At 38.3% G+C, this 13,523-nt stretch overlaps 1 protein-coding gene across 5 annotated transcripts in view; it reads left to right on the top strand.

Annotated features, from left to right (window-relative positions):
* DICER1 (dicer 1, ribonuclease III) overlaps positions 1-13,523 on the top strand; it is a 72,600-nt gene that overhangs the window by 43,976 nt on the left and 15,101 nt on the right. For all 5 annotated transcript variants that reach the window (XM_066998296.1, XM_066998295.1, XM_066998297.1 and 2 more), the window contains 8 exons: positions 455-594; positions 2,956-3,135; positions 5,486-5,699; positions 6,095-6,248; positions 10,421-10,603; positions 10,921-11,026; positions 11,122-11,297; positions 11,566-12,349. In XM_066998296.1, coding sequence (XP_066854397.1) covers positions 455-594; positions 2,956-3,135; positions 5,486-5,699; positions 6,095-6,248; positions 10,421-10,603; positions 10,921-11,026; positions 11,122-11,297; positions 11,566-12,349 — 1,937 coding nt within the window. The remainder of the gene's footprint in view (positions 1-454; positions 595-2,955; positions 3,136-5,485; positions 5,700-6,094; positions 6,249-10,420; positions 10,604-10,920; positions 11,027-11,121; positions 11,298-11,565; positions 12,350-13,523) is intronic.

The following is a 13,523-nucleotide window of genomic DNA, read 5'->3' as shown; positions in this document are numbered from 1 at the left end:
TTATATTTCATTTAAACAACAAGTTTGGCTTTTGTATGTTGTCCATCTGATGAATTACACCTTTTGATCACTGAATTCAAAGCAATAAATTTGTCCAAGAATAACATTTTGATGGCTAAACTCGGTATTGAGGCCGTGCGATCAACAGTAGTATTTCGCTTTTTAGAATGATACAGGAACATAAATGTTCTCTCTTTCTTAGCATAACTCCATGTGAATTAAAATTTCTGATAACTAAGTATTTTAAATTCATAAAACGTTACTATAAATAAGTACTTAATAATTTAACGTTTTTCGCTCCTTCCCCAAAGATAGACTTTTGGAGCCTTGCATTAGTGTATTTAAAAAAATGATTTGAGGTGTTTTCCTGAGCAACACATTTGCACAGTACTTGAAGAGACCAAGGCTTGATTGTTCTTAATGCTATTTCTTTGTAATCTTTCACAATACTCAGGTGAACTGGATGATCATTTGATGCCAGTTGGGAAAGAAACGGTTAAATATGAGGAAGAGCTTGATTTACATGATGAAGAAGAAACCAGTGTTCCAGGAAGGCCAGGCTCTACAAAAAGAAGACAGTGCTATCCTAAAGCTGTTAGTACACTCAGTGCTGTCCACATCTCCAATCTAATGTGTTATGTACTGATCAGAATACAAAATTGCTAACTCACAATGCTTACCTGATAGGAATCTTTTACAATTTAATTTAATCTTGAAATATTTTGCAGTTTTAGCTGTATGGAAACTTGCACTATTACCTTATTATTACAAAAGAACTTATGGGAGAGGATGCTATGGAAGCACGCCTGTAATTGAAAGAATGTACATTTTCTGTAAAGCTAGTTGACTGTATTTTCCGAGTATAGTGATAACTAGGAGATAAAATTATACAATTATCTTGCATTGGTAATTTGTAAAAATTTAAGTTCTTTGGTAAATGTATTAGAGCAATGGAAGAATTATTGCCTTTCTGGAAAAGATAATTTAAGATGGATGGGGATGTCCAGGAGGCCAAAATATATCTGCCAGGCACTCAAAATTATCTGCAAGGCACTAATTAAATGCAGAAATTGCTCTTTTACACACTGTTTTTTTTTAGATGCTTGGTTTGGTGACTTTTGTGGTTGAGCAAGGAATTTGGTAATTTTTTGTTTAACGTAGAGTATCAAATAATATACTTCTAATATTTTTATTTAAAAAATAGAAGCTTTAAATATTAAACTTATTATAATGAAAGGGTTAGCTAAGATAACTGATAGTTGTTTCATTAAGTAGCTTATCCATAGATCTTTTACAACAGGTTTCAGTCATATAAGGTTGTAATATTGGACTTATTAGATGTTATTTGTGGAGATTTTTTTTTTTTTTTGTAATAATAAGAGGAAATGTAAGAAAGAAGTTTTGTGACTGCTCAGGAACCTTCCTTCTTCCCCTGCAGTTGTTATGGGTTCTGTCTAAGGTCCTTTGAATTAACTTGTAATTTGTTCAGAAAAAATCATTGAGAATAGATTGCTGATAATTGCATTTCATGAAGAAGCCTGTAGCCTTTGGTCACATCTGGGAATGTCTGCATGAATACTCAGAGCGGTAGGGTACAGTGCTGTGTTCATGTACAGCCTCAGTTATGGTGATACCCCTTAAGGAATTCCATTCTTGGCATCCTCCACAGGCTCCAATTTTATTAGTAGTTTAAATAATTAGTTATTAGGAAAACCAAGGAAAGGATACTGTGACATCATAAAGAATATCATGGAGGGAAAGTCAGATGAGAAAAACTTTTTCTTGCAAGACTTGACAAACTTACCAGCTTGGATCTTTGATGTGTTTTGTGGTGCTTCTTGTCACCGCAAGTGCCTTTTTCAGTCCTCTTACTTGTCTATTCATTTTTTTGAATTGGGGCTACTTGTAAAATGCATGATATTATTATTCATTTGGAGGAGTTGATTTGTCAAGTGATGTATCGTTCTTTCTCGGTTATTTTTTTAATACAAAATCCAAGAATATTTTCCCTTGCTTTTGTCCCAGCTTTTCACATCTGGAAAAGAAGCTTTGGCAAATGTTTAAGGTCTACAAGGTCCTCTTGGGCTTAATATAGTTATTAAACTTATGAGTAATTTTCCATTAAGCCAAAGCTGTAGTTTTGCTGCAGTATAACTTTAAAATTCACAACTACATGTATTGCAGTTTATTTTTAGATAAACAGAAGGATCACTTTCTGAGACCTATAAAGTAGTGAACTCCTACCAAACATAAAGCATGGTTTCTTAGGGTCTGTGAGAAATATGAACAGCAGAGTTAAAAATGCTTCTGGCTGTTGAAAGTATTCAAATCTACAAGCTAGAATTGTTACTGGAAAACTTTTATACTGTAATGCCTGCCTGGGCAACAGGGGCAATGTATATAATTTTGTTTGTGTTTATCCCTAGTGGGGAAAAAAATGACGTTTTGAAACTGTTTTTCTGGGGAAAATGATCTGTGTTATAAAACTGTAAAGTCAGCCAAGCTTATATGAAAGCTGAATTACTGAAGTGTAGGGTTTTTAATTTGTTTTATTTGTCCAAAGATCTAGGACATAAAGGGTGTTCCAGAGATACTGGCTAAACATGGTAATTGGCATCAAAACTTCACTTTTATTAATAGTGAGGTTAAGTCTATGTTCTACAATTAGACTTGTGTTTCTAACACAGGGTGGATACAGTGAAAAGTTAGGTATGTAATAGAATTTGCCTTACCAAATAGGAAGATCTGGAGCACTGCAGGAGTTCGTGACTCCCAGGTCAATCTGGTGACCAAATGTCGTTGCTTAACAAAGCAAAAGTCTAAATTAATTTTCTTATTCCTCATTTTTAGCAATACTTTTTCCAATTACATGCACGAAGCTTGTTCAAAGAGTAATGTTTAGGTGAATTTTCCTAACTTAATCATGTTAATATTGTGTTCTTTTTTGATTTTTAGATTCCAGAATGTTTGAGAGATAGTTATCCCAAACCCGATCAGCCCTGTTACCTGTATGTGATAGGAATGGTGTTAACTACTCCATTGCCTGATGAGCTCAACTTCAGGAGACGAAAGCTATATCCTCCTGAGGATACAACAAGATGTTTTGGCATATTGACAGCCAAACCTATACCTCAGGTAATGAATCTAGCTCCTTTCCTTCATCTACATGCTTCACAACCTCTAGTTTTCCAGACTGAAGAGTTGGAAATGACCATGAGAGGCAAGAGGCGTCTGGATAATGCCATTAATAATATGCTTTAACTTTTGGTTAGCCCTAAAGTGGTTAGGCACTTGGACTTGATGATCTGTGTGGGTCCCTTCCAACTGTTCTGTTTTATAACTGCTGCTTGTATCAAGCAACCTCTGGAAAATAAGCAGTAATATATCTAGTCCAGTCACCACTTTATTAATAGAACAAGCTGTTCTATTGCAGCCACTTTCATTTTACAATTTTATTTTTTATTATTTTCCAGTGGCAAATTCAAAATGTTCCTCCTTTTTTGTATGAAGTATGATAGGAATGGAGTTTCAGCTAGGGAGATGGCCTGCAGCACTAACTTATCTAGAGGAAAGCTATGATAACAAGTCCTTTCAGCATTCACAGTCTGCTACAGCACAAAAAATAGGCTGTGTTAATAGAAATTGGCACAAAGCCCTAAATGATAGTTACATCTGGGAGGAATTGTGTGGTGAGAATGCAAATGAAATAATTCAGTGACTGTGCCCTTGCCTAAAGTGAATACTCAATTTCCATCTTGGCTTAAAAATATCTTTTGTGACAAGGGTAACAAACTCCTAGCAGATTATAGTCAAAGGAAAACTATGTTGTAGACCTTTCTACAGAGGTTTTAATCCAAGCACATGAATGGGATTCCTGTGATTAAATATGAGAATCTTTTAGCGGAAGCATAGTAGAAGTGAGTACTGAAGTTTACTTAACTATCACTGCTAAAACCAGCATGCTCCATTAGCAGTTCCTATCATCAAAGTTCTGCAGGAAAAGTAATATTGGTCTTATAGATTGGAAAGCCTAGGACCAAAGTTTTGAAAAGAGGCCTTAAAGAGTGTAGTTCTAAAAATGTTCAGCATGGAGAGACTGTCTGCATGATCATACAAATCCAAATCAAAAGTGCCTTCTGATCGCATGTTTTCACCTGAATTCTAAGAAATGTGGTAATACTTAACACACCCAGTTACTTTGTAATTTATATTTTAATCAAAATTGAGATGAAGGAACCAGTAGCTTTCATATTCTGCCAGATAATGAAAACATTTTATATCAATTGGCTTTTTGGAAGTAAAAAGTGCTTGTGTGTTTCTTTTTTAAAGCTAGAGAATCATTTATCCATTGATCAAAAATAAGTAGTATTCACTTAAAGACTCATACAGACCTGTAATATCATTGTGTGAAACTTTCTAAGGAGATGGAAACAACACACTTCAGTGCATAATTAGGTGATTTTTTGCACATTTTCCTGGATATCATATACAAAATAAATTTTTAAAAATGCAGCATACATAAAGACAACTTGGTTTTCAGATTGGGTGCTTATTTTGAAATACCATACATTTCTAGTAGTTCCTTTTACACCTACTTTCACTTTACTTCAGCTGCTTTGAGGCATTATGTTAAAGCAAAAACACACTCAGTCCTCAGAAACATGTAGTAGTCATGGAATGTAGTCACGTCAGATGTCCTGCTGTTTGATCTTTATTAGCTACTTCATATTAAGATTCAGTAATGGTGCTCCTTTGAAGATTAGCCCTGCTGCTTCTGTTTGGCAGTTGAGTTGCAACTGAAGAGTTATACGTGGCTCCAAACTGTGAGGCATTTTAAAGTATTTAGACTGTCGAGGTGGTTCATGTGATAGCTGAAGTACTCTGTTTAACTCTCCTGGTCCTGCACAGTTCCACTGGACTAGCAGATCTGTGAGGGCTTCCTTGGCTAACCAATGTCCAAGTCTAAATTACCTGATACAGAGATCCTGCATGGTTTTTGTCAGATATGGAAAATAGTGACCAGCAGTTTCAGCCACAAATGAAGTGCAGTTCATTGTAGAATCCGCTGATTGGTGGTTTTTATGGTGTTTTTTGAGAGCAGGGTCAGTTTGTTGCAAGTACTACTTCTGACACAAATGTTAAGGTAGGAAAGTGGCAGGAGAATGCCAACTGACAGAGGAGTACCTGTGGAGTAATTTCATACTCTTTGAGGAGGCTGGGACATTAGCTGATTTAGTGTGTAGTCTGCCCTCAGCCTTGAAAGGGGCATGAGTTAGCACAAGTGCTTGAAACATGACTTGTTTCAAACAGCTGAGAGGCTTTATTTTTTTTAATCACTTAAATTGATTTCAGTACCATTTTTATTAACAAAATATTAGTACCAGTCTTTGCATAATTACCATTATCTGAACTAAGCAACTGGTACTCTGTAGAGGAATCCTATTCTGAATTTTTCTTTTTTTTGTTGTTGTTGTTTCATATTTAGATTCCTCACTTTCCTGTGTATACTCGCTCTGGAGAGGTTACAATATCTATTGAGCTTAAGAAATCTGGTTTTACTCTGTCTCTGCAAATGCTTGAGCTGATAACACGACTCCACCAGTACATTTTTTCACATATTCTTCGTCTTGAGAAACCTGCACTAGAGTTCAAACCCACAGAAGCTGATTCAGCCTATTGTGTTCTACCTCTTAATGTTGGTAAGAATGGAGTGTTTTCTTTTTTAATATTCACTTTTAATTCTTTAACACACTTGTTAATGTTTGTTAAATTTCAGGGGTTAGCTGTAGAAATAATATCATATGTGGTAGTATGGAATTTTATTAAGTTATAATTTTTATTACTTCACAATTCAAATTACTTTTAACTTAGCGATGTGACTTGATTTATAGTAGATTTCAGCTGACTTTGTAAGGGTCTAAAATCATATATATGTCTCCTTTGAAATCTCTTGGGGATGGATAAGTAAAATGAAAATAATCAAATATGTGTACAGAATAAGAAAAAAAGGTGTTGTAATTTACAACTTGCCAGAAAAGTTCCTCCTGGAAAACTCTCCCCTGAATAACTGAGTTATGCATTTTCCTTTTTGAAGTTGATGACTCCAGCACTTTGGACATTGACTTTAAGTTTATGGAAGACATTGAAAAGTCTGAAGCGCGTACAGGCATTCCCAGTACACAATATACAAAAGAAATGCCTTTCATTTTCAAGTTAGAAGATTACCAGGATGCAGTTATCATTCCACGGTGAGAATCAAGTATTTCTCTTATTTGGACATTCTTCAAAATAGGCGTGATTGTGAATAAGATATGGAAAAAAGATTTCCTGGGAGCTTCCTTAACCAGCATTTTCTTCAATGAAGAATTTCAGAAAGTCTGGGGATAAGGTTTTCTTGAATTTCTCTTTGGAAGAAAGCTAAAAATACTCATTAATAATATATTAATTTTATTTAGAGATGACAATTTAGGTATTTGAATAGAAGCTTAGTGATAGATGAAGTAGATCAAAGTACAAAATAAGCTAATAAGCAAACCTAAACATCAAATGTATCTTTTACAGTTACTTTATCCAAAGTGTTCTATGTTATTTGGTCCCCTAGTGATTTCATGTAGGAAAAAATTCCTTCTTGAACACAGATCAAGTGCTGTACCAGTCAACAAATTACAAAGTAAAAGAGAGATTTCAGTATGATTACACATACTAACTAGGCACTGCCCTGTATAGTCTCTACTTATGACTGTTCCGGTACTTTAAAAGAACAGTTATGGGTTACTAGTTTAAGCAACAGCTTAAACTGGCTCAGCCATGTTTCAAAGAGAGAAGGGGTATGTCTTCAGAGCCTCAGGGTTAAGAGAAGCCTTGATCCATAGAGTTAAGGCAGTATAGATTTGTAGGTAAGCATAGTAAGTAAACTGCAGTCAGGTCCTTGTGAGGCTACCTAGGAAACCAGGTATGTAAAGACTCCTTTAAAAAGTCTGAATTTCTGATGTTAGGATTTAATTAGATTTCCTGTTTTCTTTGTTGTCGTTGTTTAATTATTATTTTCTTGTATGTGTTTATCACATAGAATCAATAGCATCACTAAATTTAACAAAGGTGTTGCAGCATTCTGGCTTTAGTTTTCTAACATCTTACTTCTGTTAAAAGAGCCACGCTGTCCTTGAAAGGCTTGTGAATTGACCATATTAAGTATTTGAATTTTTGCATTTTACTTTTAGTTGGAGGATGACTTAGTTAAAATACCAGCTTAGATTTGAGGTAGTACAATGTTTGTATGAGGTAGAACTCCAGTTCTACTGATCTCAGCACAAAAAGGAGATCAGATTTAAAAAGCCAAGTTATCAAGTTCAATTGTTAGGTATTTGGAATTAAGAAATTATAATTTGTAGTATTACTTTTGAGATTGTTATCTATATATTGGATTTTGAAGACACAAATCCCCCATTTAATTTAAACATTTATACAGAGGAAATTAAGAGTAAAGCAAATCTATAATATCTTTATTTATCACAGAATCACAGAATCGTCTAGGTTGGAAGAGACCTCCAAGATCATCTAGTCCAACCTCTGTCCTAACACTAACAAGTCCTACACTAAACCATATCACTAAGGGCTACATCTAAACGTCTTTTAAAGACCTCCAGGGATGGTGACTCAGCCACCTCCCTGGGCAGTCCATTCCAATGCCTAACAACCCTTTCAGTAAAGAAGTTCTTCCTAATATCCAACCTAAACCTCCCCTGGTGCAACTTTAGCCCATTCCCCCTTGTCCTGTCACCAGGCACGTGGGAGAATAGACCAACCCCCACCTCTCTACAGCCTCCTTTAAGGTACCTGTAGAGAGCGATGAGGTCTCCCCTGAGCCTCCTTTTCTCCAGGCTAAACAACCCCAGCTCCCTCAGCCGCTCCTCGTAAGACTTGTTCTCCAGACCCCTCACCAGCTTCATCGCCCTTCTCTGGACTCTCTCGAGCACCTCCATGTCCTTCTTGTAGCGAGGGGCCCAAAACTGAACACAGTACTCAAGGTGCGGCCTCACCAGAGCCAAGTACAGGGGGACAATCACCTCCTTAGACCTGCTGGCCACACTGCTTCTTATGCAGGCCAGGATGCTGTTGGCCTTCTTGGCCACCTGAGCACACTGCTGTCTCATATTCAGCTGCCTGTCAACCAGTACTCCCAGGTCCTTCTCTGCCAGGCAGCTTTCCAGCCAGTCATCTCCCAGCCTGTAGCGCTGCTTGGGGTTGTTATGCCCCAGATGCAGGACCCGGCACTTAGCCTTGTTGAACTTCATGTAGCTGACCTCAGCCCATCGGTCCAGCCTATCCAGATCCTCCTGCAGAGCCTTCCTTCCCTTGAGCAGATTGACACACGCACCTAACTTGGTGTCATCTGCAAACTTATTGAGGGTGCACTCGATCCCCTCATCCAGGTCATCGATAAAGATATTGAAGAGGACCGGCCCCAGCACTGAGCCCTGGGGGACTCCACTAGTAACCGGCCTCCAACTGGATTTGGCTCTATTCACACAACTCTCTGGGCCCGGCCATCCAGCCAGTTTTTAACCCAACAAAGCGTACGCCAGTCCAAGCCACGAGCAGCCAGTTTCTCGAGGAGAATGTTGTGGGAAACAGTGTCAAAAGCCTTACTGAAGTCAAGGTAGACCACATCCACAGCCTTCTCCTCATCCACCAAGCGCGTCACTTGGTCATAGAAGGAGATCAGGTTCGTCAAGCAGGACCTACCTTTCATAAACCCATGCTGACTGGGCCTGATCGCCTGGTTGCCCTGCAAGTGCCGCATGATGACACTCAAGATAATCTGCTCCATGAGCTTCCCTGGCACTGAGGTCAAGCTAACAGGCCTATAGTTCCTCGGGTCTACCCTCCGACCCTTCTTGTAGATGGGCGTCACATTTGCTAGTCGCCAGTCGACTGGGACCTCCCCTGATAGCCAGGACTGCCGATAAATAATGGAAAGCGGCTTGGCCAGCTCCTCCGCCAGTTCGCTCAGTACCCTCGGGTGGATCCCATCCGGCCCCATCAACTTGCGTACGTCCAAGTGTCGTGGCAGGTCGCCAACCATTTCCTCATGGATAGTGAGGGCCACATCCTGCTCCCCATCCCCTTCCACCAGCTCAGGGTACCAGGTATCCAGAGAACAACCGGTCTTGCCGCTAAAGACTGAGGCAAAGAAAGCATTGAGCACCTCAGCCTTTTCCTCATCTTTTGTAACTAAGTTTCCCCCCGCATCCAGTAAAGGATGGAGATTCTCCTTAGTCCTCCTTTTTGTGTTGATGTATTTGTAAAAACGTTTTTTGTTATCTTTAACGGCAGTAGCCAGATTGAGCTCCAGATGAGCTTTGGCCTTTCTGATTTTGTCCCTGCACAGCCTCGCAACATCCTCTTGAGTAGCCCGCCCTCTTTTCCAAAGATTATAAACCCTCCTTTTTCTCCTAAGCTCGAGCCACAACTCTCTGCTCAGCCAGGCTGGTCTAGTTCCGCATCGGCTCGTCTTTGGGCACGTGGGGACAGACCGCTCCTGAGCCATTAAGATTTCCTTCTTAAGGAGTGCCCAGCCTTCCTGGACTCCTTTGCCCTTCAGAACCTCCTCCCAAGGGACTCTGCTAACCGGTGTCCTGAACAGCTCAAAGTCAGCCCTCTGGAAGTCCAAGACAGCGGTTTTACTGGTCCCTTTCCTGACTTCGCCAAGAATAGAGAACTGAACCATTTCGTGGTCACTCTGCCCAAGACAGCTCTCGACCACCACATCTCCCACCAGTCCGTCACTGTTTGTGAACAGAAGGTCTAGCGGGGCACCTCCCCTGGTAGGCTCTCTAACCAGCTGCGTCAGGAAGCTATCTTCCACGCTCTCCAGAAACCTCCTAGACTGCTTTCTCTGGGCTGTGTTGTGCTTCCAGGATATGTCTGGGAAGTTGAAGTCCCCCACGAGAACAAGCGCTGATGATTTCGCGGCTTCTGCCAGCTGCCTGTAGAACTCCTCATCAGTCTCCTCATCCTGGTTCGGTGGTCTATAACAGACCCGCACCAGGATGCTTGCCTTGTTGGCCTTCCCTCTGATCGTAACCCATAGGGACTCAACCTTATCATTCCCAGCCTCAAGTTCCTCAACATCTAAACACTCTCTAATATAGAGAGCCACACCACCACCCCTTCTGTGCTGCCTGTCCCTTCTGAAGAGCCTATAGCCAGACATTGCAGCACTCCAGTCATGAGAGTGGTCCCACCACGTTTCCGTGATATTCTTCTCATTTAGTATTTGATTTGGCTAAATTAGTGGTTTGGGGAGGGGGAGGCTTTAAGTGAGTTGTTTAATAGTTTATCACCTGACCACATTAGAACATGAAGTTAGCACAAGCTTTACTTTAAAGATATAATATATGTTGAATTTTTCTTTTAGGTATCGAAATTTTGATCAGCCTCATCGATTCTATGTAGCTGATGTATACACTGATCTTACTCCACTCAGTAAATTCCCTTCCCCTGAATATGAAACTTTTGCTGAATATTATAAAACAAAATATAATCTTGACCTGACCAATCTTAACCAGCCACTGCTGGATGTGGACCACACATCTTCAAGGTAACAACAGCCATATTTCTGTTTGATGTTTGTAGTTTGAGAACAAAGTACTGTTTTGTTTTTTTTTTTTTTCTCCATGTGATATTGCTAAGGGCTTGTGTTTTCCAAAGTACTGATTTTTTTTTCCTGAGGGGTACCTAGCTTATGTTATACCAACTGTAACTTGAATCCATTTCTTTTTTCCAGAAGTGGCTGTGCTGTCACTTCACAGTACAATAAGGGTGAATACTGAATAAGTCATCACTTTGGAAAATTTAGGCCAGTAAGTTCTATTCATTAATTATGTACTTATATTAAACTTTTCACATGTATTTTAGACTTAATCTTTTGACTCCTCGCCATTTGAATCAGAAGGGAAAAGCACTTCCACTGAGCAGTGCTGAGAAGAGGAAAGCAAAATGGGAAAGTCTGCAGAATAAGCAGGTAAAATACAAATATTTCATTAAAGTTGCCTCTCCGTTAACAGTGGTTTGATAACTAATTTTACAAGTAAAATTCTTTTCTTCTTGCTTCCCCAGATACTGGTTCCAGAGCTCTGTGCTATACATCCTATTCCAGCATCACTGTGGAGAAAAGCAGTTTGCCTCCCCAGCATACTTTATCGCCTACACTGCCTTTTGACAGCAGAGGAACTAAGAGCTCAAACAGCCACTGATGCTGGTGTAGGGGTTAAATCACTTCCTGCAGATTTCAGGTATGTATTTTTTCATTATGTTTAATAACTGACCTCATTGAAAACAAGGCAAAAAATTAGTTGTTATGAGAATTTAAATTTGATACCCTTTGTTTAACTCATGTCACTTTTCAGTCAAAATGGTAGTTAAGAAACACTTGATTGCGAATGGTGAAGTTAGATGCTGCAGACACTTTTTACAGAAAAGCATTGCTTTCTTAAACAGGTGCATGTAGTCGTCTTGTCATAATATTTTTTTCTTAATAAAGCCAGAGTGTTATCCTTACAGATACCCCAACTTGGACTTCGGATGGAAAAAGTCTATTGACAGCAAATCCTTCATCTCTATACCTAGCTCCTCTTTGGTAGAGAATGAAAATTACTGTAAGCACAGCACAATTGTAGTCCCTGAAAATGCTGCACATCAAGGTGCTAATAGAACCTCTTCTGCAGAAAAACATGACCAAATGTCTGTGAGTTACAGAACACTGCTCGATGAGTCACCCAGTAAACTCCAAATTGATGTCTCGGCAGAACTTGCAGCAATTAATGGTGTTTCTTATAATAAAAATCTTGCCAATGGCAATTGTGATTTAGTTAACAGAGACTTTTGCCAAGGAAATCAGCTGAATTACTGCAGGCAGGAAATTCCTGTACAACCAACTACCTCATATCCCATTCAGAATTTATACAGCAGTGAGAACCAGCCCAAGCCCAGCAATGAATGTACTCTACTGAGTAATAAATACCTTGATGGAAATGCTAACAGATCTACCTCAGATGGATGCCCCAAAATGGCAGTGACCACCAGTACTTCAACAGCTCTTAATCTTTCAAAAGACAGAGTGGATTCTGAAAAGAACCCTTCCAGTGGGTACTCCTCAAAAACTCTTGGTCCTAATCCTGGTCTCATTCTTCAAGCTTTGACTCTTTCAAATGCTAGTGATGGATTTAATCTGGAGCGGCTAGAAATGCTTGGTGATTCATTTTTAAAGCATGCCATCACTACATACTTGTTTTGCACTTACCCTGATGCACATGAGGGACGGCTGTCATACATGAGAAGCAAAAAAGTAAGTAGTAACAATCCAATGATATTACATAGAAGGCATGTATATTTATATTATATATATAGTATATATAATATTAAATTTATATATAGAAAAAGTATATATGTGTGTGTTTCTGTGCGTATCTATATTTGTGTATATAAATGCAGGTTGAAGGAATTAATGTTACCATAGCTGTAATTGATTGAAACTGTTTTTTATGGTTCATTTCTAAATCTAAACCAGCTGGTTACCAGCCTAAGAAAGAATAGGACCGAATCAAACTAAAAGTTCTGGGTTAGTGAGAACACATTTGGTGGACCAAACATTAGACTTGCTTTGAGTAGAAACTCTTAATGGGAGTACTTGAATGAAGAAGGATCAAGAGTTAGCAGCACAGAGCATCTGGTTGTAGCTTTATTGACCTTTTTCTCTTTGTTTCTTCATTGAGTTACTTTCCAAGAAAGCTTTCTGCATAATCTTACAAGAATACGTAAAATTAAACAAAAACAAATCTTACAGAACTGTTGAATCAAAACTTATAGAAGTATTCTAACGTAAATGTAAACAGTAGTGAGCAGTCTTCACTTTACTATTACTGTTTTAGAATTCTGGAATAATCGATTGTAAAAATGCTTTTTTTTTTCCTCCTAATGTGATAATTTGAATGAAATGCTAAGTATTTGATTGTCTACTTCTAATAAAAGGCATCACAGAGGATTAAATGTTTAAATGTAGTTTAGTCTTGGAAAGTAAAGAAGGCTAAATAATTTGCACAGTTCAAATAAAAGTGATTGAATATTCACGTTCAAATTTCAAGACTTTAAAAAGAAATATGGAAAGTGTGTTTAAAATGAGAAATGAAGACCAGAAGTTGGTAGTTCAAAAGGAAAAAGATATTTGTGTATGTGACTGGGCTTTTTCCCTTCTATTTATATTATTTAAAAGAATCTGAATCTTTCAAAAATAACATCTGGATTATGACTTAATAAGATTTGTTTTACGGAACTGTGTTAACACTTTCTATTGCCAAGGTTTAAGTCAGTCTATTCACAATAGTAATCATTTTTCATTCCAAATCTAGTTTAAATGTTGATTGTTAATACAGGTAATTAATGATAGTTGTCCAAGTCATATTTACTATCATTCTAAAATGAGCAGTAATTTTGTTTTTAAAGAGAATTCAAACTGTCAGATT

Source organism: Anser cygnoides, chromosome 5, assembly GCF_040182565.1.
Source record: "Anser cygnoides isolate HZ-2024a breed goose chromosome 5, Taihu_goose_T2T_genome, whole genome shotgun sequence".
In the NCBI taxonomy this organism is placed as follows: Eukaryota; Metazoa; Chordata; class Aves; order Anseriformes; family Anatidae; genus Anser; species Anser cygnoides.
This window is presented reverse-complemented; position numbering and strand designations above follow the sequence as displayed.